This window comes from Cololabis saira, chromosome 17, assembly GCF_033807715.1.
Source record: "Cololabis saira isolate AMF1-May2022 chromosome 17, fColSai1.1, whole genome shotgun sequence".
Classification (NCBI taxonomy): domain Eukaryota; kingdom Metazoa; phylum Chordata; class Actinopteri; order Beloniformes; family Belonidae; genus Cololabis; species Cololabis saira.
The window spans coordinates 38823010-38850411 of NC_084603.1; the positions used below are offsets into that span (position 1 = coordinate 38823010).

The following is a 27402-nucleotide window of genomic DNA, read 5'->3' on the forward strand; positions in this document are numbered from 1 at the left end:
GTTACAAAGTAAGGGCAGAGTACAGCAGGTACATCTCATTCTTAAAAAGGCAAGAATTAGGTTTCTAAACGGTCAAAATGTACAAAGACCGGGTCAAATACAGTATTACAAAAGTAATCTGTAACAATTCGTACGGTGAAACAAACCAATTAGACAATTCTATGCCACAATGCCTGTTTCCAGGTCTTATTTCACACAACTGACGAGAATTACGTTTCTATACGGTCAAAACGTACAAAGACCGGGTCAAATACAATATTACAAAAAGTGTGCTGATTCGTGCGGTGAATCAAACCAATTTGATAATTCTACGTCACAATGCCTGCATTCAGGGCTTATCCATCACTACTGTAGCTTTGCGCGGTTTTCAAAAATCATAAGTATTTAATTTAATAGTACGCTTCAGTAAACAGTGCACAATTAAACAGTAAATAACAAATAAAATGATAAGAAAAGAAGCACAAGTTGTTAAAAAGTAAGAGCAGTAGAGTACAGCAGTTAAGTATTTAATTCAGTAAACAGTAATATTTTTAGGCCTGATTTAAAGGATCTACAGTTGGAGCAGACCTCAGGTCTACAGGAAGGTTGTTCCACCGGTGAGGAGCAGAATAACTGAACGCTGCCTCACCTTGCAATGTTGCAGTTGTAATGTGGTCCAGTTTCCTGGTGTTTGTAAGGTAGGGAGGGAAGGCCAGGGATTGTTTTTATCCAGCAAGCCTAAACACAAGAAGGGAATACCAGCTGGAAACTGGATGTGAGATATAATCTAGATCAGAGCACCGCCATAACCAAGGCTTTCAGAAGCATGTGGAGCCGGTTTTCTCTTCACTATCTTCTATTTATCAAGTATCAAGGAACAAGTTTGAATTCTTATGACTATCTTCCCATCCTTCATGTGTCTGTCAGGAATGCAGGGAGTGGACCTGATGAGCAGCTCAAGGCTCACACAGTCCCAGGAAACGTGTATTTAGTCTTCTGCAAGCTGATAGATTCCAAACCAAAATAGATCTGCAGCCCATCAATGCAACAGAGTTGGTGATTATGGTCTGGCTCTAGTTACTAATGAAATAATGACTTTCTAGAACACAAGAACGGATTTATCACAGTCAGAGAGGAAAACGGCATCAAAAGATCTGTTGTTTGGATTTGTTGATCTTGTAAAAAGCAGAATGTTGAAGAACCTGAGTAGACTTCCATTTAAAACAACATTTTTATTTATTTATTTTATATATTTTTTAGTGTCATAACGTGCCAGACTAGGGGGATGTAAAACGTACCATTTTAATGTTAATCCCGCAGAAGTGGATGGAAACGTGGTGTTTTTGGCTTTAGACTGATGTGCATGTTGGATTACTTTTGGATCATCTAAGGATCTTAGATCTTACAAATGAAGACGAGGCTCCGGTCAAGACGGTAGAACTGCTAGACTGTCTTCTTCTGACTAATGTCCAGGAAATCCACACGAGTGCTGCTTATTGTGAAATCAGAGCTCTGGGCCAGGAGCTCCTGTTCCAGACATCTGATAATGCAAATGCATGTTAAAAGTTAAACTGATGCCAGTCAGTAGCAGGCGGTTTGGAGGTCGTGTTGCAGCAGAAGCATTTCACTTCAAAATTCAATTTATCATTTTCAATTCGAAAAGTCGAATTTCGAGAAAAAAGTCAAAATGTCGAGAATAATGTCGAAATGTGGAGAATAATGTTGGAATGTCGAGAAAAAAGTTGAAATGGTGAGAAAAAAGTTGAAATGTGAGAAAAAAGTTGAAATGTCGAGAAAAAAGTCGAAATGTCGAGATTAATGTTGAAATGTCGAGAAAAAAGTCGAAATGCCGAGAGAAAAAAGTCAAAATGTCGAGAATAATGTTGAAATGTTGAGAATAATGTCGAGAAAAAAGTCGAAATGTCGGGAAAAAAGTTGAAATGTTGAGAAAAAAGTCAAAATGTCGAGATCAATGTTGAAATGTCGAGAAAAAAGTCTAAATATTGAGAAAAGAGTCTAAATGTCAAGAATAATGTCGAAATGTTGAGAATAATGTTGAAATGCTGAGAAAAAAGTCGAAATGTCGAGAAAAAAGTCGAAATGTCAAGAATAATGTCGAAATGTGGAGAATAATGTTGGAATGTCGAGAAAAAAGTTGAAATGGTGAGAAAAAAGTTGAAATGTGAGAAAAAAGTTGAAATGTCGAGAAAAAAGTTGAAATGTCGAGAAAAAAGTCGAAATGTCGAGATTAATGTTGAAATGTCGAGAAAAAAGTCGAAATGCCGAGAGAAAAAAGTCAAAATGTCGAGAATAATGTTGAAATGTTGAGAATAATGTCGAGAAAAAAGTCGAAATGTCGGGGAAAAAGTTGAAATGTTGAGAAAAAAGTCGAAATGTCGAGATCAATGTTGAAATGTCGAGAAAAAAGTCTAAATGTTGAGAAAAGAGTCTAAATGTGGAGAATAATGCTGAAGTACAATTTCGAGAAAAAAGTCGAAATGTTGAAAAAAAAGTAAAAATTTCGAGAATAATGTCGAAATGTTGAGAAAAAAGTCGAAATGTCGAGAAAAAAGTCGAAATGTCAAGAATAATGTTGAAATCTTGAGAAAAAAGGCAAAATTTCGACTTTATTCACAAAATTTTGACTTTATTCTTGAAATTGTATTTCAACATTAATCTCGACATTTCGACTTTTTTCTCAACATTTCAACTTTTTTCTCGAAGTGCACAATAAAAAAATATGTTTTCTCCTGCATGGCCCTAATACTCTTCCGTACATGCCAGCTAAGCTGTGTTTCTAGATAATTGTTGTCCTGCAGTCACTAAGCAGCGTGTGTGTGCAGGTGCTGTTTGCGTGTGCCGAGGCCCTGCACGCCCACGGCTACAGCAACGAGGCGTGCCGGCTGGCCGTGGAGCTGGCCACGGACCTGCTGGCCAACCCTCCAGACCTGAAGGTGGAGCAGCCACAGACCAAGGTGGGTACGCTCACAACATCCACCCCTGGAGGGCTGGAAACGCCGGTCCCAACATTTGCTCTGGCGTGTTTGGATGCAGGGGAAGAAGAGCAAGGTGTCGACCAGCCGTCAGACGCAGGTGGCCACCAACACACTGTCCAAGGCCGCCTTCCTCCTCACTGTCCTCAGCGAGCGGCTGGAGCTCCACAACCTGGCCTTCAGCACCGGGATGTTCTCCCTGGAGCTGCAGAGACCACCGGCATCTACCAAAGCTCTCGAGGTCTGTCGCCCTCCGTCACATTAAATCATCAGTGTCACCAATGGAACTTTTACACTAGTACCTACTCAGCCCGACTCCACTCGCCTTGCCCTCGTTTCTTTCCAATACCCAGATGAGAAGTAGGAGGTTGGAGTGAAGCTGCTGTGACGTATTTGATTGTGTGATCTAAATGAAGAAGACAACAACACTAAAGATGTACAACCTGGAGGAGATGATAAATGTGCTGCTGGGTCTGTGGCTTGAGTTTGATATCAAGTTAAAAAATTAGAGTGAGAGAAGCAATTGAAGCAGCTTGCTGCTTGAAGCAATTCAAGCAGCAACGCTTTTTAATTTTTTTTAGTTTGTCTCTGCGCTGCTGAAAAGTCAGCTGGAGCCGTGAGCAGGTATGAAGAGACAGAGCTCCTGGTAGATCTGGTCATTCCTTATCTCCGTCTAGATCTTTTTAATTCTCTCCTCAGCACCAGGTTTATGAACATCTGCACCTCAGAGTTGGATCATGAAACAGACTTTTGCTGCCGTTGCTGGTTGAATAAAATGAACAAGAATCCGTCAGAGTCTCTTTCTCTGATTTCCTCCTCCTGACTCAGACGTCTGACTCCAACCCCCCGACCAATCAGTGTCCTGTAGTGTGATGATGTCAGATACAGCCGACTCAGCCGCTTAGAACCTCGGCAGAATAGATACAGAAAAAGTATCAACTCGACCCCTAGTGGAGAAGCGCAAAGGCGAGTGGAGTCGGGCTGAGTAGGTGCTAGTGGAAAAGCGCCACAAGTCAACTGAAGAGAAACACAGAAAAGAACTGATCTGCAGTCACGGTTGATGACTGGCCCAGAAATACAAACCTAATGGCGCTTTTCCTCTAGCACCTACTCAGCCCGACTCCACTCGCCTTGCCCTTGTTTCTTTTCAATACCCAGATCAGAAGTAGGAGGTTGGAGGAAGCTGCTGTGATATACTCGATTTGTGCGACACAAACGAAGAAGTAAAAGCGCCAAAGACGGAGAACATGGATGAGTTGATATATCTGATGCTTGTTATGTGGCATTTATTTGATATAAATTTAAAACAACGCCATTGATCTTCGAAAAAAATGAACAAGAAGCCACGAGTCGCTCTTGAAATGATGTCACATCCTGACTCAGACGTCTGACTCCAACCCCCCGACCAATCGGTGGTCTGTAGTGTGATGATGTCAGATACAGCCGACTCAGCAGCTTAGAACCTCGGCAGAATAGTTACAGAAAAGTATCTACTCTGCACGTTAGACCCCTAGTGGAAAAGAACCAAACCAAGTGGAGTCGGGCTGAGTAGGTTCTAGTGGAAAATCGCCATACGCTGCACATCACTAACACAAGCAGGTGTGACTGAGCTCTGTGATCGTGCCTGCAGGTGAAGCTGGCGTACCAGGAGTCTGAGGTGGTGGCTCTGCTGAAGAAGATTCCTCTGGGGCTGGTGGAGATGTCGACCATCAGGGAGCGAGCTGAGCAGCTCCGGGACGGAAACCTGTGTGACTACAGGCCCGTGCTGCCGCTCATGCTGGCCAGCTTCATCTTCGACGTGCTGTGTACCCCGGGTAAGCCCTGCTGCTCTGACGGACGGGGGGTCATTCACGCTGGCTGGGAGGGACAACTGGACATTTCAATGTTAATTTGAATGAATAGTTAATGGTGTTAAGAAAAGAGAATGGATTGAATCTGCAACACTATTGTGTGGTACAAGTTTCTGCGCCGCTGTGGTGTCACTCCCTAGAGGGTCAGATCCAGGACACAGCCCTGTGTGCTGTTTCCCCAGTCGAAAAACTCATGTTTTTCCAGCACGTTAAGTGAGTGAGAGTCACCCTTGAAACACGTAAGCGGCTCTGGCCGCATGGTTTTCCTGCTGCATCAATGATAAGGAGATGAGCAGCTGGACGGACGGTCCAGATGCAGCAGTGATTCACCCACTGAAAATATGATGTCATGGATTCCTCCAGCAGATACAGTCCCACTGCAGTATTATTATGTACTTCAGAATAGACAGTAATAGGTAAATGCGGGGGTTGCTCTGGACCCTTTCCCAGCTCGTAGATTTTATTTTTACTTTTAGACCATATCGGCCGGCTTCAGTTTGCGCTCTGCTCACATTCACGCAGATGCTACAAAGGTAGGTTTGTGTTCACAGTGCAGGTAAATAATGACCCAAAACATGCTGAGATAGCAAAGCCTGATTTTAATCCAACAGAGCAGCTTTCCAGCTCCTGAAGACAAAGGTGAGGGCGGAAGTAGAGCCCAGACTGTTTTCTTCATCCCGCTGAATTTCTGACCATTACCGCCCATAGCCGCAAAATTCATGAATTCATGCTGCACAATAATAGATGCATTGATCTAGTGTCTTCTCCCGTCCTGCAAGAGAAATGTCCTGGACAAATCTATCTGATTTAATGTTAACATGATAATTGTGGAGCTTGATGGATAATTGACACTTTATAGGCACCTGACTGAAAGTTAGATGCAAATCCATCATTGTCATCATCACACAAGCTATTTCACCTTTCACACACGCATCAATTATGTGATTGAGGTTATAACAACGAGGCTGTGAGTGGCTCAAATAATACTAATAAATAACATAAAATAAACAAAGTTAAAGAATGAAACAAATTAATTAAACAAATGAATCGCTTGGCCATTACATTTCTGTGGAGGAAGAGAATGTTGCTGACCGACTGAGGTTCCAATCCCTCGTCTCTTCCAAGATGCTCCACAGACACTAAACACGGTTTCTCCAAATATCTGACTTGCTTTGTCTTTGTTTTGTAAAGACCTTGTTTGAGGTTCTTTTCCACGTCATTAATTTCCATCTTGTCACTAGGCTACATCCCGATCCCGCAGTGTTTTTTTAGCCGACCGCAGCAAAGTTCAAACCGCCCGCTCCCGCCAGATTTGCGTTGGGTCCCGATCCCAATGCAGCCCTCTAGGGGGGAGGACCCCCGAACAAGCAGCAACTGCAGGCGGCTGCGCTGAAGGTCTGGAGAAGCTTCTCCAGGGAGAACAATTTACTGATGTCCATGGGCTACAGACCTGACGCGGTCCTCGACTGCAAAGGGTTAACATTTTCAGATGAAAAATCATGGCTATATTTAAGTAATCTTACATTAATCGTGGTTCCATCACCCAGAGATTTACACAAAATGCAAATATCGGAAAAGAAATCCTGTAATGGAAACCGCCCTAATTTGAAAAGGCTCCCAAATATCGTAAAAACCTTTTTACTCTTTTACGAGGTGCTTTTTCAGGCAATTCCATAATCCACTTTATCACAAAAGTGTCATGGAAACGCTTTATGTGCATTTCCACGTCTCTGGTAGTGCTGGATGTGATGTGGCCGGACAGTCTAAAGTCAAAATCTGGTTTGCAGCCGTTTTTGGTCTCATTGATAGGATGTGGTTGTACTGTGACTCCACTTAATCATTATACAGGACATGAGGGCGTTGCCTCTGAACCATCACCTGCTGCTTCATCGTCTGACTTTTTTTCTCAACAACAGTAACGGCAATCGCAATAGTTTGACAAAGATGTTTTTGTCCATCATCTTCAAATTTGAGACTTTCTTTTCTTCATTGCTTGGAAGAGAAGTCTGGCAGGACGAGATACGGAGAGTTCCGAGACTTGTGTATATTCTAAAAACACCGTTCAATGGACCCGCGGGGCCCGGCAGCACTACCTTTACTGCAAGTTCAGACTTCTGATTAGGCCTGTTTTGAAGAAATCGATTTACCGATTCTAAATCAATTCTAATATTAATTCCTAAAAATGGATTCGTATGTCTAAAGATCGATTTTTTTCGATTTATTTATTTATTTTTTTATCATTACATTTTCAACTTTTGGTATTTTTTTGTTTATGCCCAAAAAAGGAATGTTTTGTTGGACACGAGAATAACTGGTGCCATGTTTTTGCCTTTTAAATATGTTTAAATCCGTGAAGCAGCGAGACGTAAAAGCAGGATAAGATACACTAAAAGAGTTTAAAAAGTATGACATAACATAAAATCCTAAAAGTATGTCTAGAAAGCAAGACATTAAAAACTAAGAGAATAAGACAATAGAATGTATAAAATAGACCATAAATAACGACTAAAACATTTAAATATAACATTGAGATAAGACGATGAAAATAAAATATGATAAAACGGGATAAACTAAAGATTAATATAAAACAGAGTATTAAGATCCAATAAAAATAGGAGTGAACATAAAACATTTAAAAGAGTTAAATGAGTCAGTTAAAAGCCTGATTAAAGAGATGGGTCTTGAGCCTCTTTTTAAAAACATCAACAGTCTCTCAGTCCCCTGAGGTTCTCCTGAGGTTCTCCAGGAGGCTGTTCCACAATCGGGGGCTATAATAACTGAATGCCGCCTCCCCTGGTTCTGATTCTTGGTATGGTTAAAAGGCCGGAGGACCTCAGGGTCCACGAGGGTTGATAGGGTAAAAGTAGTGCAGACAAATAAGAAGGCCCAAGACCATTAAGAGACTTAAAAACTAGTAGAAGAACCTTAAAATCGAGGGATGACTGCCTGATGTCCGCTGAAGTAGCTCCAGCATCCGTTACATCAGGCCATTCTGAATGACGACCTGTGGAATGAGTAACCCTTCATGTTGCCTCTGTGTTCCTGCTGTAGTGGTGTCCCCAACGGGTTCCCGTCCACCCAGCCGCAACCGAAACAACGAGATGCCGGGAGACGAGGAGCTGGGCTTCGAGGCTGCCGTCGCTGCACTGGGTACGTCCGTCATCCATTTCCTGGCCGTCCCCCGTTTATCCCTCAGCGTGTGTTTGTCCGTACTGCTGTCTGCCGCTCACACACGCCCTGTGTTGCTGTTGCTGGATGTCTGCAGGCATGAAGACCACGGTGAGCGAGGCAGAGCATCCTCTGCTCTGTGAGGGAACTCGGCGGGTGAAGGGCGACCTGGCTCTGGCTCTGATGATCACGTACAAGGACGACCAGAGTAAACTCAAGAAGGTACAGCTCGGCCCGCTTCGTCAGGGCTAACGGTTCACACGGGCTTTCAGTTCACGCTGACCACGGTTACATGATGTTTTTTAATTAGGAATTAATTCTTCCGAATTTAATCATTTAGAATTAAACTATTTTCCTTTGAGTTTACATGGAAATAGTAATTCTGAATTGAGGTTTACATGGTGAACACGTATATGTGGCCCTGCGATGGACTGGTGACCTGTCGAGGGTGTAACTCCTGCCTCTCACCTGAAATGAGCTGGGATAGGCTCCAGCAGACCCCCGTGACCCTGCAAAGGATAAAGCGGGTATAGATGATGGATGGATGGATGGATGGATGGATGGATGGATGGATGGATGGATGGATGGAGAACACGTTTGATCGGCTTTATCCAGGTCTGGGGGTTGGGAAGGTTCTGATTGGATAGGGGGGGCGGACCGGAAGTTACGTCTACCGGAAGAAAAACAAACTTAGCCGCTACAACTTTGAAAAGCTCACCATTTTTATGTTTCCTGTTTCCATCTGTTCTTTTAATTATTTCCAGGTCCTCCAAGCTATTTATTAAATAAATGGTCTCTGCTCTTGACCAGCGTTTACTGCGTGCTGCATCTTGAAACTTTGTTTGGAAAACCAGCCCAGCGCATATAATCGTCATGGAGACAGACGGGCGAGGGAACGAGCAGCACAGAAAATTAGAATATTGTGATAAAGTTCTTTATTTTCTGTAATGCAATTAAAAAAACAAAAATGTCATACATTCTGGATTCATTACAAATCAACTGAAATATTGCAAGCCTTTTATTATTTTAATATTGCTGATCATGGTTTACAGTTTAAGATTAAGATTCCCAGAATATTCTAATTTTTTGAGATAGGATATTTGAGTTTTCTTAAGCTGTAAGCCATGATCATCAATATTAAAATAATAAAAGGCTTGCAATATTTCAGTTGATTTGTAATGAATCCAGAATGTATGACATTTTTGTTTTTGTAATTGCATTACAGAAAATCACAATATTTTAATTTTCTGTGACAGTTCTGTATACATGATCGCGGAATTATTCTATTCGGATTTAAAATCGTAATAAACCAGCCACTTACTTCGTAATTAAGTTTAATTCGGAATAGCCATTTTCATTCAGAATTAGGTGTGTACATGGTCATTTTTATTAATTTTAAATCAGATTTAATTTTAATTCTGAATTAAAGAGGAATTAAACTTCCCATGTAAACACACTGATTGTATATTTGTTGTGATCCTCCAGATTCTGGATAAGCTGCTAGACCGGGAGAGTCAGACCCACAAGCCCCAGACTCTGAGCTCCTTCTACTCCAGCAAACCAGCAGCCGGCAGCCAGCGCAGCCCGTCCAAACACACGGCCGCCAGCCACGGTGGGGTGGCCGCCTCGGGGGTCGGCTCCAAGCACGGCCCGCCGTCTTCAGCCACCAACGCGCAGGCCGCCTCCTCGTCCAGCTCCTCCTCTGCCGTGGCCCTGGCGGGGGAGGAGATCGCTCCTCAGGCGGAACTGAACCCGGTAGAAAGCAGCGGAGGCGGGGAGAGTCACGCTGAGACCAGGGAGCACGGTGAGAACCCGCCTCCCTCCTGTGGTCGTACAGTCACAGGTTCCAGTGCTGGGAACATGCAGCTGGAGCCTTTACAAGAATGTTCACCTGGTGTTTTCTCTTGTGTCGCATTGACACATTGACATTGAAGTGGTTTATGTTTTGAAACACTGATATTTTCTAGGGCTGGGGATCGATTCAAATGTCAAGATTTGATTCGATTTGATTCCGATATTGATTTGGGTTAGTGTTATTAAAACTGTTTTTTGAGATGTTGCATGAATTATATGACTGTGTAGTTTCAGAAACATCGTGGGTCAGAATGATCAAATAGATCCAGGGCAGCAAACAGAGACGTATGAAATCGGTTTAAATTTTTCCCACATTCCGTTTAAATTTTTTCCATTTTTGGTCTATTTCGGTTTTTAATTTTTGAGAATTTGGTGGAGCATAACTAGTGACTAGTGACAATGTTTTTGCCTTTAAATATGTTTAAAGGTATGAAAACATTAAAGTTTTCAGTTATAATTGCATAAATTGTCTATATTTCTTTGCTTTATATACTGTCTTGGGGTTACATTTGCATAAAATGCTAAAAAAAAAACAAATTCTCAAAAATGGGAAAAAATAAAACCAATTTCATAGTTCCTCTGTTTCCTCCCTGGATCTTTTTGGTAATTCTGCCACATGATGTTTCAGTTCTATCAGCATTCTGGGAGCTGATTGGTCCTTACAGCATCATTAGCTGCAATACTTGCTGTTGAATCTCAATATCATACTAGTATTAATATATTGCATAATTACACGTATAATTCATGCAACAGCTCAAAAAACAGTTTTAATAACAGTAACCCAAATCGACATCGGAATCGGATCGAATAAAATCGTGATAATCGATTCTGAATCTTAAGAATTGGAATCGAATCAATTCTTGACATTTGAATCGATCCCCAGCCCTAGTTGTGGGTATACTATTCCAGATCATTGCATCATAGCTTAACTTTTATGTACTTTTCAGTTAGTTAATAATACTGTAGTTTTGTCTCCGGACATTCATAGACTCGTTACCTCGTCAGAATCCTCCGTTACTGGGAGGATTACCCACAATCCTTCGCTACTCTATAGTACGCAATGCAGGCACATACTGCACCAGCAGGTGGCGTAGTTGGCCCATTTAGCAGGATTGAACCTGACTCTTTTCACCTCTGTTCCACATGCAGGTTCAGAGGGGCCTCAGGTGTCTGGTGAACAGCAGAATGAAGCTGCTCCCTTCAAGCTGGAGGCCACGGTGCCCAGTCGCCTGGCCCTGGGGGCGCGCTGTGGCTACAGCCAGCGCTGCTGGGGCTCCCCCGTCCGGCAGAAGAAGAAACACACAGGTACACTAAGCCTTACCGTTGGACTTATGGCACTTTTACACTAGTACCTACTCAGCCCGACTCCACTCGCCTTGCCCTCGTTTATTTTCAATACCCAGATGAGAAGTAGGAGGTTGGAGTGAAACTGCTGTGACGTATTTGATCGTGTGAATTAAACGAAGAAGACAACAACACTAAAGATGTAGAACCTGGAGGAGATGATAGATGTGCTGCTGGGTCTGTGGCTTGTGTTTGATACCAAGTTAAAAAATGAGAGTGAGAGAAGCTTCAAGCAACAACGCTTTTTTTATTTAGTTTTTTAGTTTGTCTCGTTGCTGCTGAAAAGTCAGCTGGAGCCGTGAGCAGCTATGAAGAGACAGAGCTCCTGGTAGATCTGGTCGTTCCTTATCTCCGTCTAGATCCCTTTTTAATTCTCTCCTCAGCACCAGGTTTATGAACATCTGCACCTCAGAGTTGGATTAGAAACAGACTTCTGCTGCCATTTTTATTTTATTCATATGCACAATAATAAAACAGTAATTGTATTAACAATACAAGGACAAATAATTATGCAGGAGAGGAAAAGAAGCCAGAAGGGCTTATAAAAAAATCCTCCCCCTCAATACAAAATTTTGAAAGAAAAGAAAGAAAAAGAAACACAATAAATAAAGAAAAACACAATAAACACACAAACAAAAAATATCCATAAAATGGCAATTTCATTTCAATTAGAATAGCCTATTAATTTTGCCTAGATAAGAAATACCCCGCCATTGCCTGTTGAATAAAATGAACAAGCCGCGAGTCGCTCTTTCTCTGATTTCCTCCTCCTGACTCAGACGTCTGACTCCAACCCCCCGACCAATCAGTGGCCTGTAGTGTGATGATGTCAGATACAGCCGACTCAGCAGCTTAGAACCTCGGCAGAATAGTTACAGAAAAGTATCTACTCGGCACGTTTAGACCCCTGGTGGAAAAGCACAAAGGCGAGGCGAGTTGGGCTGAGTAGGTACTAGTGGAAAAGTGCCATTAGAAACAAGTCTGCAGCCACATGGCTCCATGGTCTGATGGAAGTGCACGTTGTCCGGCAGGCATGGCGAGCATCGACAGCAGCGCCCCGGAGACCACCTCCGACAGCTCTCCCACGCTCAGCCGCCGGCCGCTCCGGGGCGGCTGGGGGGCCGCGTCCTGGGGGAGGGGCCAGGACAGCGACAGCATCAGCAGCTCATCGTCAGACTCGCTGGGCTCCTCGTCCTCCAGCGGCTCCCGCAGGGCCGGCGGCGGGGCCAGGGCCAAGAGCACCGACACCAGCAGGTTCAGCTCACACCAAACGTAACATAACCTAACATACATATCATTAAGTGTTGTGTCTGAATGCAATATTGTTCTTTCTTCATTTTTAGCCAGTTCTGAATTGTAATGACCGGTTTCCTCCTCTTTGTGCTTCAGGTACAAAGGACGACGGCCGGAGTGCCACGCCCCTCACGTGCCCAATCAGCCGTCGGAGGCGGCGGCACACTTCTACTTTGAGCTGGCCAAGACGGTGCTCATCAAGGCCGGGGGGAATTCCTCCACCTCCATCTTCACGCAGCCGTCGGCCAGCGGCGGGCACCAGGGGCCCCACAGAAACCTGCACCTCTGTGCCTTCGAGATCGGCCTGTACGCTCTGGGACTCCACAACTTCGTCTCTCCCAACTGGCTGTCCAGGACGTACTCGTCTCACGTGTCCTGGATCACAGGTGAGGGGAGACGAGCTCAAACCCTGATGGGACACGTGTTTAAATATGGTCTCTTGATGTTTTACCAGGGCTGGGGATCCATACAAATGTCAAGAATCGATTCCCATTCTTAAGATTTAGAATCAATTATTACCATTTGATCCGATTTGATTCAGATATTGATTTGGGTTAGTGTAACTAAAACTGTTGTTTGAGCTGTTGCATGAATTATATGACTGTAGTTCTGCAACATATTAATACTAGTATTATATTGAGATTCAACAGCAAGTATTGCAGCTAATGATGCTGTAAGGACCAATCACCTCCCAGAATGCTGATAGAACTGCTTTCAGAAACATGGTGGGGCAGAATCACCAAACAGATCCAGGGAGGAAACAGAGACGGATGAAATCAGTTTGATTTTTTTTCCCACATTCCGTTTTTATTTTTTCTATTTCCGTCTATTTCCATTTTTTAATTTTTGAGAATTTGGTTTTTAGCATTTTATACAAATGTAACCCCAAGACAGCATATAAAGTAATGAAACAGACAATTTATGCAATTATAACTGAAAACTTTAATGTTTTCATACCTTTAAACATATTTAAAGGCAAAAACATGTCACCAGTTATTGTCCAACAAAACATTCCTTTTTTGGTCATAAACAAAAAAATACCAAAAGTCGTAATGTAATGATGGGAAGAAAAAAAAAATCGATCTTTAGACATACGAATCGATTTTTAGGGATTAATATGAGAATCGATTTAGAATCTGAAAATTTGTATTTTTTTTTCAACACAGGCCTCTGTTTAACAGTTACTTGACTCCCTTTCCTTGTGTCTGCCCCCGTTGTTCCTCCTCCAGGCCAGGCCATGGAGATCGGCAGCGCGGCCCTGAACATCCTGGTGGAGTGCTGGGACGGCCACCTCACCCCCCCAGAGGTGGCGTCTCTGGCGGACCGGGCGTCCCGGGCCAGGGACCCCAACATGGTGCGGGCGGCAGCAGAGCTGGCCCTCAGCTGCTTGCCCCACGCTCACGCCCTCAATCCCAATGAGATCCAGAGAGCCCTGGTGCAGTGCAAAGAGCAGGTACGTGGGCAGGCCGGGAGCACAGCCAGCCCAGGAACACCCTGGTGCTACCCAGTGTTGTCAGTAGTGTCCCAAACAAGTGCAGACCCGGAGCAGCAGCTGCTGCTGGCTGTGATAGAGGAGCAGCTGCTCCGCCAGCTGGGCCTTCTCAAAGTAGTTATTTTCTTCAATCGTAGGCGCTGAGGTTTCAGTGCTGAAACATTCGGAATAATCTGTTTCCATGCGTGAGCAAACAGGGCTAGCCCTGTATACAGGACTGTCTCAGAAAATTAGAATATTGTGATAAAGTTCTTTTTTTTCTTTAATGCAATTAAAAAAAACAAAAATGTCATACATTCTGCATTCATTACAAATCAACTGAAATATTGCAAGCCTTTTATTATTTTAATATTGCTGATTATGGCTTACAGTTTAAGATTAAGATTCCCAAAAATATTCAAATTTTTTGAGATAGGATATTTGAGTTTTCTTAAGTAATGAATCCAGAATGTATGATATTTTTGTTTTTTTAACTGCATTACAGAAAATCACAATATTCTAATTTTCTGATACAGTCCTGTACATGGTAATTAATCATTTGGGATATCTGGATCAAACCAGCGACGCACAGAGAACGTCATGATGCAATTCCCGTCATTTCCGCTTCTTCTTCTGTATCCAAATCCAAAACAACAACAATCAAAAATCTCATCCATTATGTCGAATTGGGGGAAGGTAGATGGGTTGGACCGCTGGTACAATTTGTTTCTCAGACCTGTAGTTCTCCTTTTCCAGCGTCTTCCAGCGGAGCTTGATCTGGTCTGGCGTTCCTACAAATCCTGCTTCGCGCAACTTTTGACTCACCTTCTTTTAAATCTCTATCCCGGTACTTTCTACCGTCTACAAATGCAGAAATGTTCATATCCTTCATTACATTTATGAAGTGATTAGTCTCCTCCTGGTCTTGTGTTTCTCCGTGTTTATAAGAACTTCCTGGAATCAAAAGACCAGGATTCCTTGTGAACAGAGCATGTGCAGAAAACAAATTCATGTTCCTTTTGATGGGGAAATCCCGTTAGGCGTTTACATGACCAAATATTCAGGTTAGAAAAGGAGTAACCCAGGGGTCATATTCAGGTTATTGCTGATATTCCGGTTAAAGGGTTATTGATGCATGGAAACGTAGTCACTGACAAGACAGTTTTACAACACAGCTGTGACAAGTTGTTGGTTGCTAGTTGGATGAAGGGCTTCTTCGTGGTCTGGGCCGGTGGGCCGGTGGGCCTCAGGTTAACCACTCTGGGTGGTTCCAATCTTGTACCAGCTGCTTCCTTTGTGCTGCTTGGCGTTTATGGGGTGCCCTCCCAATCTGTCCGGGGTGTCTTTAGTTGTGATGGAGGTTCCTGTTCTAGGAGACTGCTGTGGTCGTCTCTCAACTTCCCCATCAGGGGAGACATGTGAAATGTGAATCCACAAATGAAATCCCTAGTCCAGACCAGTCAAGGTGGGGGCAGAGTGGGTTGTTCTACACCGTCCCTCCTCGCCAATCTGGAGTATTCATCCAATGCCAAAAGTATTGTGAATCAAAACCCGGAATCTGTAATCAAGAGATCAAATCTCTCTCTGACGAGAGGTTGACCATTTTTCTCAGGTATTCCGATCAGTCTTTCTTTTTTTTGTGGTTGCAACCCTGAAATGAGTGGATCAGCTGCGCAGAGGCTTGACTTACTCTACCATCAAAAAGGTTTGGCGGGACAAAAATCTGCAGCGGTTTAGTTGCCAATCTAATGGCGCTTTTCCACTAGTACCTAATCAGCCCGGCTCGACTTGACTCGCCTCGGTTTTGCGCTTTTCCACTCGGGGTGTAACGTGTTGGGGGTTTCCAACGGCTCAGTTCTCTGACCTCTCTGACGTTCACATGGTTGGGTCGCTCTCCTCCTTGGCCTCGATCTCAGACTGGATCTTAACCTGGATCTTGGCCTCAATCTTATCCTCGATCTTAACTTCCATCTCTTAGTCTCCATCTTAGCCTCCAGCCTTCTTCTGCATGGCAGAGAGCTGCTTATGGCGTGTGTTTTGTGTTGTGGTAGAGCCTGTTTCGATGACTGCTGTGCTGGTATCATCAGCTGGCTGGGCGTGGACACGGTTCCATCAGGAGTTGTAGTCAGCATGGCGTTAGCCATGGTAACGGCTAACGGAGGCCGCCCTGTCAGGGTGATATTCATGTCTCTGGGCCGTCAGCTGGCTGGCCGTGTCAGGGTTGTCAGGGCTCGGTCCCTGTTCCCTGGTAGTGGACACCTGTGGTCCGGCTCCCACTGGCTGGAGTATCTTTATTGAACCCTATCAGTCCACAGTTTCCGTACACAGCGGACGTTTCTCTGCTTACATGTTGTGAAGTATTCCCAGGCACAACATTTCCTGCACCTGTGGTTGTTTATATGGCAGCGTGTCGTCCAGGTGCGTGATAGTTACTGCCGTGGTGCATGTGCTAGCATCGTGCACCCTTCAGACAAACATCTGTAAGAGCAGAGCTCCAGCAGAGGAGAGCATGTGGGCTGCTTTTCTTTGAAAAATATTTTTATTGACCTTTTCAATTACAGTACAAAGACACAAAACAGAACAAGGCACATTAATACATACAAATAGGCACTTGAAGATATTCCAAATGTAGAGATTTAAGTGGTAAATTTTACTGTTGTGGTAAGAAAAGAAAAGGATAAAGTTAATGAGTGACCAACATATACATACACAGATGGAAACACGTTGTGTACTTCCACCATCCAAAATGTGATCAGTGACCTTATTAGAAATTATATATATATATATATATATATATATATATATATATATATATATATATATATATATATATATATATATATATATATATATATATATATGAATGAAAAAAATATATAATACAACAGTAGACTACAAAGCTGCAATAAAATCCTCCCCTTCCAGAAATTGCATAAAAGAGCCCTAAATCTTCTCAAATATGTTATATTTCCCTTTAACAGCATATGTAAGTTTCTCTAAAGCAAGGCATTGCAGTAAAACCCTCAACCCAACTCTGCCTACTTGGTCCCTGAACAGATTTCCATGACAGTGCAATTTTATGTTTAGCTTCTAGAAGACAAAATAGCACCATCTTCTTCCTGCTATCGTTCAAAGCACAGCTTGCAGCAAAACAACCAGAAATACAAAGCTCGGGACAGAGAGGAAGTTGCTTTTTGATGAACAGAGATATAATTGTAATAACTGGGCTGTTATCTTACTAGTAAATCCTACTAAGTTCCTGGGTGTAATAATTGATGATAAACATATAAATAGTGTAAAATCAAAAATGTCTAAACCCCTAGCAATATTAAGTAAAACTAATTATTTTTTCTGTCAAAGAGCACAGTTATTGATGTATAACTCACTCATACATGACTTGATACCATACCATGACTTGTAGGTATGGGGTAACACCTATACAAACCCTATTTTCCTATTACAGAAAAGAGCTTTAAGGATAATTAATAGATCTGGCTATTATATATAATTAATATTAATATAATTAATAGATCTGACTATTATATGACTTATAAACCAACAAATAATCTCTTTATTACATATAATACTCTAAAATTCCATGATATAGCAGAGCAGAAAACTGTTTTATTTGCCTTTAAAGCCCAGCAGAAACTGCTACCAAACTGCATTCAGGATTTGTTCCAAATAAAAGAAACCTGCTATGACCTGAGGGGGAAACTCATGTTTGAGATGACGACAGCAAGAACAAATATTAAAAAGAGATGGACATCAATTAAGGCAAGAGAAATATGGAATAGTTGTAATAACGACCTAAAAATGTGCAGTTCTATCTTCAAGTTTAAGGAAATGTTTAAAGAAAATATTGCATTCATTCATTCATTCATTCATTATCTTACCCGCTTTATCCCTTGCGGGGTCACGGGGGTCTGCTGGAGCCTATCCCAGCTCATTTCAGGTGAGAGGCAGGGGTTACACCCTGGACAGGTCACCAGTCCATCACAGGGCCACAAATAGACACACAAACCATGCTCACTCACACTCACACCTACGGGCAATTTAGAATCACCAATTAACCTAGTATGCATGTTTTTGGACTGTGGGAGGAAGCCGGAGTACCCGGAGAAAACCCACGCAAGCACGGGGAGAACATGCAAACTCCACACAGAAAGGCCCCTGCCGGGCCTGGGAGTCGAACCGGGAACCTTCTTGCTGTGAGGCAACAGTGCTAACCACTAAGCCACCGTGCTGCCATCCACCGTGCTGCCAGAAAATATTGCAAATAAATATAAAACACTATAATTATAAAGTATATTATCAAAAACATTCTAGAATGTGAAACGTCAATTTTATATTTTGTCTTATTTATTTTTATACATTTTTATTATTTTTTTATTTTTCTCTATTTTTGTCTTCTTTATGCATTGTTTGTTTCCACGGACTAATGCTAATGTCTCATATTTAAGCTGATCATAAGATAAAAAGGGTCGGTACTATAAGCTACGGCTTCAGCTACACCTTTTCGGCTAAAGAAATGTTTATTTTACCTTTTCATCTTGTTTTGTAAAAAAGTGTGTACAAGCCCAAATAAAGATTCATTCATTCATTCAATACTAGACGTACATGATCCTGTTTGGAGTAATGACGATAACTAATCCCTGGTACTGTCTTCACTCATCAGAAACGTCACCCCTCACCCTCCTCACCCGCTGTCCTGGTCTGTCACCTGCAGGACAACGTCATGCTGGAGAAGGCCTGCATGGCGGTGGAGGAGGCGGCCAAAGGCGGCGGGGTGTACCCGGAGGTTCTGTTCGAGGTGGCCCACCAGTGGTACTGGCTGTACGAGCAGTCGGTGGGCGGGGGCTCGGCCCAGCAGCGCGAGACCTCGGGACGCTGCGGGGCCAACGGCGGCTCGGGCCGGAGGCCCCCGGAGTCCAGCTGCATCGTCATCGAGGGCGGGATCAACCCGGAGTCCGCGGGGGTGGCGGCGGTCACCGCCTCGGTCACGGCGGCCGCCGTCGTCCCCGTCATCTCGGTGGGCTCCACCATCTACCAGCCGCACCCCATGCCGGGCCAGGCCATGGCCCACCCCCACACCCAGGGGCTGCACCCCTACACCACCATCCAGGCTCACCTGCCCACCGTCTGCACCCCCCAGTACATGGGACACCCCCTGCAGCACGTGCCCCGGCCCACCGTCTTCCCCGTCACCGGGGCTTCATATCCACAGGTCAGAACCGTGGAACTGTGGAGCTGCCTTCCTCAAAATGTACACATTTTTTGGGACTATTTTATTTTCAGTTTTGCAATGTATACAAACATACAGGACTGTCTCAGAAAATTAGAATATTGTGATAAAGTCCTTTATTTTCTGTAATGCAATTTAAAAAAAACAAAAATGTCATACATTCTGGATTCATTACAAATCAACTGAAATATTGCAAGCCTTTTATTATTTTAATATTGCTGATCATGGCTTACAGCTTAAGAAAACTCAAATATCCTATCTCAAAAAATTAGAATGTTCTGGGAATCTTAATCTTAAACTGTAAACTAAAATCAGCAATATTAAAATAATAAAAGGCTTGCAATATTTCAGTTGATTTGTAATGAATCCAAAATGTATGACATTTTTGTTTTTTTAATTGCATTACAGAAAATAAAGGGTAGTTTTCAATTTTAGCTCTGTAGTCATTCATGGATAAAACAAGCAGCACTGGAACTTAATGTGCTCCAATACAGCAGGTCTCAATTTTATTTTGAACACTGCCAAAACTCAAAATCTTATACTTTAACTTAAAACTTAACTAGAACTTAAAATTTGACACAAATGAAGGTTCAATTAAAACATGTGGGAAAAACACCTAACCTTTACGTGATGTGTGTTATCAGGTGTAATGGCATTTTTAAGTTAGAAATAAGAAAACATCTTGGTAAGATCCTGAAGGCAGTGAATCTGGTCAACTGGTGTAAGTTCAGGGTTTTTAAATGCACAGCCATGAACCTACTGTATTATATAATTTAGTCTAAAATTAGTTTAGACTAAACAAAAATATGTTTTATCCTATTACTCGATTAATCGATGGAATTTTCAGTAGAATACTCGATTACTAAAATATTTGATAGCTGCAGCCCTAGTTTAAGCGTTACACTGCTGATGAATAATCAATAAATGTGTTTCAGAGGACTGACTGTGTGTGTGTTCCACAGGGAATGCACCCCGCCTTCATCGGGGCCCAGTACCCGTTCTCGGTGGCCGCCGGCCCCCAGCCGCCGCTGGCCGCCACAGCGGTCACCTTCCCCGGCGTCCCCGTGCCGTCGATGACTCAGATTGCCGTCCATCCCTACCACGCCGAGACGGGCCTCCCCCTCAGCACCACCGTGGCAGGTCAGGGGCCCGTGAGCGCGGTTCCCGGGGGCCGGACGGTCCCAGGGTGCGTGCTGCTGTGTGGTAACCGTCCCGCGGGGCCGCTCTGTTTTCCAGTGGGCAGCGTCCACACCGGTCCCATCCAGACCATCCAGGGGGCGTCTCTGCCCGCCGTGTCCTCCCAGCCCGCCCCCCTGGTCAGCACGGCCTTCCCCATCGAGGACGAGCAGCACAGCCAGCCCATCAGCCAGCAGGGCCTGCACTACCTGCACTCTGCCTACAGAGTCGGTGAGAATCATGGGGGAAGCTGCTGTTGTCAACCAAATTTAGGACTAAATATCGTTGTCAACAAACCTTTATCACCTGAGGAAAATGAGACGAGACGAAAATGCTGGTCACGTGACGATAACGATCATTAAATATATACAGTAATCCATATCAAGCACTATAATAAAACAAATTGTAAAATGAATGCCATGGCTCTCTCCGACCATGCAGCAGTTGAGTTTAACATTGACATAAATACTGACACTGAGAAAAAAGGTGGAGAATGAATACTTCATTATTACAGGATGAAACCTACAACCGTTTCTTGAAATCTTTTTTTAAAATTAATGCTGGCAGTGCAACCTCAAAAGCGATGGAATGGGAAGCATCCAAAGCGTACATTAGGGGGAAAATTATAGCATATTCGTCTAAAAAGAAAAAAGAGGACATGAAGAGAATAGAGGAATTAGAAGCCAGGAAATAGAACTATTAAAAAAACTTCACAGATAAATCAGATAAATTTATAATAAAAAATTGCAATACGCTCTATTCAGGCTGGGGACAAATTTCTATAAATATATACAGTAATCCCTGGTTTTTGGCAGGGGTTACGTTCCAAAAAGAACCCGTGATAAGTGAAATCTGCGAAGTAGCAACTTTTTTTTTTATTTTTTTTACAATTATTATACAAGGCTTCAATTGCAGAGATCAGCCCCACCGCGATTAATTGGATTTGAACAGGAGAAAATGCAAAATGATTATGAAAAAAACTACAATAAGTACAGTAGGACAAATTGTGACTGGCGCGTATTTCACTGCTCTTCTGATGCTGCTGCATCCTGACTTGCTCTGTAGTGTCTTTTTCTCCTAAAGCCGCGGTGCAGGGGTGTTTTTTCCAGAGAAGAACATAGTTATGGGTCGTCGTTGTCGCTCTTTTTTCTTGCGCAAAAAGATTGTTATAAACCGACATGCCACCATGGATTATATCTGAGACTGTAATGAACGATTCATCAAAGGTCCCGTTCTTGAGCTGCGAGACTAAAATGTAGATTACAAAATAAAATCTTCAAAAATGTTTCCTCTGGTTTAGTTCTGCTGGGTGACGTTAGTCCTCAATCCCAGTCGCTGTGGCGGGGAATCGGATCCAAAAGATGTAGCTGAGAGTTAGAGGCTGATGCCGTTAACGCAGAGCTCTAGGTTCACGTCCATTAAAAACAAAGTTACAGAGAGAAACACGGGGATCTGCTCTGGGGTTGGAGAAGAAGGAGAAGATCCATCTTTGGATACACTTTCCTACATAGACGTGGAAAAGAAAACCCAATGTGTCGCGGAAAAAGGAAAAGATGGAGAGAAATGCAGAAAAATAAATATGTTGAGTCTTCTGTATCTGGAATGAATGTATTCTTGAATCTATAAGGTAACAATAATATAATAATAAGATAACCTTGTTTGAATTGTAAATGGGTTTGGCTAAATACAATCTTTGACTAAAACTAGATCAAAATGGACAATTCTGACTGAAATAAGACTAAAATGCTCAGACTTTTAGTCGACTGAAACTTGACACGACTAAAAGGAGAATGAACGTGACTAAAACTAATAAAAACTAAAATGATAGCTTGACCCAAAGACTAGACTAAAACTAGAACTGAAACCGGCTGACAGAAACAACACTGGTCATGTGATCCGAGCTCTGTGAGGAGCTGCCGGGGCTGCTGGGGCTGAACATGAACATGTATCTGTTTGGTGCAGGCATGCTGGCCCTGGAGATGCTGGGCAGGAGGGCCCACAACGACCACCCCAACAACTTCTCCAGGAGCCCCCCGTACACCGAGGACGTCAAGTGGCTGCTGGGACTGGCAGCACGGCTGGGTGAGGCAGCAGCCCACAACCCCGCTACACACGGCACTACTCAATCAATTATGCTACAATAATGATTTCATTCCATTTGAAGATTTTATTTCGAACATGCATGTTAAACAGAGTACAAAAAAGTAAAAAAAAAAAAACAGAATACACTTGGGCAGACCTGAATCTTACATACATTCTTACATATAACAAGATAAGCAATAAGCTTTCATATAAAACACACATAACTACTTTAATAACTGTTCTATACAGTGATATAATACTCAATTATATGTTTATATATAAATATAGTCAAAATCAAAACAAATCAAGGCAAACAAAAGAAAACAAAACAAACGCCCAGCATTTAGTTGTGCTACTATGTATGTATGTAATAATAGAAGTAATTATAATGCATAGTATTACATTATCATTACTCTACTATAATACTAAAATATAATAGAGAACAATAGACAGCAATGGTATAACAATATACTTGAATAACTATATAAGAGTAGATATGCTATATACACTGGTTCATATATTTACCTCCAATTATATACATAAAAATTACTATAGATCTATATATCGACATATCTACATAAAACTATAAATCAATATATATTAAGAGATATAGATACACAAATACTGTACGTATAATACAACTCAATATATCCATATAGATACCTACATAACATATATCCATAATATACGTCCATATACAGGACTGTCTCAGAAAATTAGAATATTGTGATTTTCTGTAATGCAATTACAAAAACAAAAATTTCATACATTCTGGATTCATTACAAATCAACTGAAATATTGCAAGCCTTTTATTATTTTAATATTGCTGATCATGGTTTACAGCTTAAGAAAACTCAAATATCCTATCTCAAAAAATTTGAATATTCTGGGAATCTTAATCTTAAACTGTAAGCCATAATCAGCAATATCAAAATAATAAAAGGCTTGCAATATTTCAGTTGATTTGTAATGAATCCAGAATGTATGACATTTTTGTTTTTTTAATTGCATTACAGAAAATAAAGAACTTTATCACAATATTCTAATTTTCTGAGACAGTCCTGTGTCTATATAATGTCATGAAAATGTAGAGTAGCGCCTATGACATATTTCTGTTTTTGCAGAGACACAAACAGAGAGCATGGACTCACACACAGAAACACAGTGACATCTCATAGTTAATCACCGGGGCAGTGGGGGGTGAGACCTGAGCTAGACGTCCTGTCCCTGACGGCTGTCCCTGACCGCTGCTCCTGTCCCCTCTCCTCTCCAGGGGTCAACTACGTGTACCAGTTCTGTGTGGGAGCAGCTAAAGGCGTGCTGAGTCCCTTCGTCCTGCAGGAGATCATCATGGAGGCTCTGCAGAGGCTGAACCCCGCCCACATCCACGCCCACCTGCGGACCCCCGCCTTCCACCAGCTGGTGCAGCGCTGCCAGCAGGCCTACCTGCAGGTAACCACCCCACCCCCGTCTCTGAGCTCTCTGTGTTTGTCTGTCATCTGCTGTGTCCAGGGGGAACACACACTAGTGGCACTTTTACACTAGAACCTACTAGCACCTACTCAGCTCAGCTCGGCTCCACTCGGCCTGGTTTCTTTTCCACTACAATTCACCACCTGGAGCAGAAGTAGGAGGTTGGAGAGAAGCTGCTGTGACGTATTTGATTGTGTGATCTAAAGTAGAAGACAACAACACTAAAGATGTAGAACCTGGAGGAGATGATAGATGTGCTGCTGGATCTGTGGCTTGTGTTCCATATCATGAATGATATGACTGTAGTTCTGCAACATATTAATACTAGTATTATATAGAGATTCAACAGCAAGTATTGCAGCTAATGATGCTGTAAGGACCAATCAGCTCCCAGAATGCTGATAGAACTGCTTTAGGAAACATCGTGTGGCAGAATTACCAAACAGATCCAGGGCAGCAAACAGAGACGGATGAAATTTATTTTTTATTTATTCCCACATTCCATTTTTATTTTTTCCATTTTCCGTTTTTTTCGGGTTTTTCATTTTTGAGAATTTGGTTTTTAGCATTTTATGCAAATGTAACCCCAAGAAAGTATATAAAGCAATGAAATATAGACAAATTTATGCAACTATAACCGAAAACATTAATGTTTTCATACCTTTAAACATAGTTAAAGGCAAAAACATGACAGTAATTATTCTCGTGTCCAACAAACATTCCTTTTTTGGGCATAAACAAAAAAAATACCAAAAGTTATTTGTATGAAATAAATAACTAAGAAATAAATAACTCAAATATGCCTTTCAATATCCATTTAAAGTGCAAAATAAAGAAAGAAACAGCGCAGGTGTGAATTAAATGACGTGACTACTGGGATTAAATTTCACCAGGCGAGAATGTAATGATGAAAAAAATCGATCTTTAGACATACGAATCGATTTTTAGGAATTAATATGAGAATCGATTCCGCGCTGCAGAGCCCGTCTCTGAGGTCTGAGGTCCAGTTGTTTGAGGCCGGGTTGTAACATGTCCTGTCTCTCTGCAGTACATCCACCACCGGCTCATCCACCTGACGCCTGCTGACTACGACGACTTCGTCAACATCATCCGCAGCGCCCGCGGGGCCTTCTGCCTGACGCCCGTGGGGGTGATGCAGTTCAACGACGTGCTGCAGAACCTGAAGAGAGGCAAGCAGACCAAGGAGCTGTGGCAGCGCATCTCCCTGGAGATGACCACCTTCTCCCCCTGAGAGAGCCGGGCCCCAGACTCCTGCCGGGCCCCAGACTCCTGCCGCGCCGCCGCCGCCGGGCCCCAGACTCCGCCGCTGCCGCCGCCGCGTCGCCCAGCCTGACGCCGCCACACTGGGGGCGCCGCCCGCCCGCCGTGTGGACTCCACACTCTCCCTTTAGTGTGCTTCATGTCCGTGTTGTGGTCGTCCCAGAATCAGCAGACTGCCGGGGCCCGCCCCCCCCCCATCCTCTCTGTCCCAGTGTTTTCTAGTTTGAGTTGTTTTCAGTTGAACCACTGAGTGTCTGGTTCACGCTGCAACATTCCAGTCCAGAGTGGAGCTGCCGGGCCCCCGGGGCCCCCCGGAGCCTCACTGTGGACCTGAATCCTTGCAGTGGGGGACAAAGACCTGCAGGACACGAACCTGACACATGACTGAGTGTAACGTTGAGTTCTTTTTTTAAACTTTGTACATACGATGGCGTGTCTGCAGAGGAGAGGACGTGGGATCCATGTTTTCCTTTCAGCCTGCCTGAGGAGTGAACGCAGCTCCAGACCAAGCCCAGAGCCCAGAGCACGGCTCGGCCCAGAACCCAGAGCCCGGCTCGGCCCAGAACCCAGAACCCGGCCCAGAACCCGGCCCACCACGGGGGCTCCGACAGCAGCTACATCTGATCCAGTCTTTCAGCGTATCGGGAACAACCACTCAAATTTTACTTTTCCCAGTTAGAACGTCACAAAGTTTGGTCTTCCTGTTTCTCACAGAATTAAATGAGGTTTATTTGGTCGACATAAAAGTAACAAAGATTTATTGACGTGTTAAATTAGTTTCTGATGTCTCAGCACCAGAACTACATGTAAAACAAAGATCCCAACTAAAGCCACATCCTGCTACCTGTGACCAGAGGTGTCTCTCCAGGAGGAGTCGGGCCGTCGGCAGCGCCAGCAGGAATCAAACCCCCGGCTCTGCCAGAGCCCCCGTGGCGGCCGGGCCCTCAGAACCCACCCGGACCCTCGGCGGGCTGCTGGCGCCGGCCGGGGCTGGCTGGCTGGCGGGTCACGTGAGCAGACGAGGGCTGACTGATGCTGAGCGTGTGAAGTGCGTGGTTCCCGGCCAGGACCCGGCCAGGACCCGCTCAGCGCCGACACCATGGTGCTGTTACTCTCAGACTGTTCAGGCAGCTGCTGCGGTTCGGAGCCGGCCCCGCTGGTTCTGGACCTCACAGGCGAAGGCGACTTTGTAGAAAATGTTCTGTGATATTTTTGTATTCCTCCGGCGTGTAGCTTGATCGGAGGTTCTATATGTACTTATTACAAAAGATTCTAATTTAGAGTGAAAAGAATAAAAAAAGAGACAAGCAATACTAAAAGTGTAGTTTACTTAATAAAGATGATTAAAACAGTGTCGTGCAGCCGGCTCTGGTCTTTATGGGGGTGGGACCCGCTGCAGCGGGGGATCCGGGTCAGAACAAGTGACCGGAGCTACCGGAGCCGAGGTCATGGAAAGGTCAGCGCTGCCTCTTATTGATCCGGTCTGATGGTACCGGTCCTGGTGCCAGACTAACACCTCGGAGGAGACACGACCTGCAAGAGGAAGAGGAGAACACTTGAGGCAAGAAATACAGGACTGTCTCAGAAAATTAGAATATTGTGATAAAGTTCTTTATTTTCTGTAATGCAATTTTAAAAAAAAAAAAAAAAAAAAAAAAAAAATGTCATACATTCTGGATTCATTACAAATCAACTGAAATATTGCAAGCCTTTTATTATTTTAATATTGCTGATTATGGTTTACAGTTTAAGATTAAGATTCCCAGAATATAAAATTTTTTTGAGATAGGATATTTGAGTTTTCTTAAGCTGTAAGCTATGATCAGCAATATTAAAATAATAAAAGGCTTGCAATATTTCAGTTGATTTGTAATGAATCCAGAATGAAATTTTTGTTTTTGTAATTGCATTACAGAAAATCACAATATTCTAATTTTCTGAGACAGTCCTGTATAGCACAATTCAACACAAGGTAATTCAAAGTGCTTTACGTCAACATTAAAAGCAGCTTGAGAGCATATATTTTGGTGTTAAGACTACCAAATCAAAATTTCTAACATAACACAATCCCATCAACTAAGTTCAGGCAGCCTGAGTCTGAAAATATGTCATTCAGTGAAACATTGAGATTTGCAGGATTCTGTGACATCCCAGATCTAGATCAAGGGAGAATTATCCAACTTCCCCAACTG

At 43.1% G+C, this 27402-nt stretch overlaps 1 protein-coding gene across 6 annotated transcripts in view; it reads left to right on the top strand.

Annotated features, from left to right (window-relative positions):
- zswim8 (zinc finger, SWIM-type containing 8) overlaps window positions 1-26562 on the top strand; it is a 58105-nt gene extending 31543 nt beyond the window's left edge. Inside the window, exons 11-26 of one of the 6 annotated variants that reach the window (XM_061745727.1) lie at window positions 2823-2954; window positions 3034-3213; window positions 4603-4786; window positions 7874-7972; window positions 8088-8212; window positions 9476-9794; window positions 10994-11149; window positions 12220-12442; window positions 12578-12867; window positions 13711-13934; window positions 18682-19179; window positions 20160-20337; window positions 20434-20604; window positions 22336-22455; window positions 23730-23908; window positions 24978-26562. In XM_061745727.1, the coding sequence (XP_061601711.1) occupies window positions 2823-2954; window positions 3034-3213; window positions 4603-4786; window positions 7874-7972; window positions 8088-8212; window positions 9476-9794; window positions 10994-11149; window positions 12220-12442; window positions 12578-12867; window positions 13711-13934; window positions 18682-19179; window positions 20160-20337; window positions 20434-20604; window positions 22336-22455; window positions 23730-23908; window positions 24978-25181 (3282 nt within the window). In that variant the 3' untranslated portion in view covers window positions 25182-26562. Of the gene's footprint in view, window positions 1-2822; window positions 2955-3033; window positions 3214-4602; window positions 4787-7873; window positions 7973-8087; window positions 8213-9475; window positions 9795-10993; window positions 11150-12219; window positions 12461-12577; window positions 12868-13710; window positions 13935-18630; window positions 19180-20159; window positions 20605-22335; window positions 22456-23729; window positions 23909-24977 lie in introns of all 6 variants that reach the window. The other 5 variants (XM_061745726.1, XM_061745722.1, XM_061745724.1 and 2 more) reach the window with 5 other exon arrangements.
- The last annotated feature ends 840 nt before the right edge of the window (window positions 26563-27402 follow it).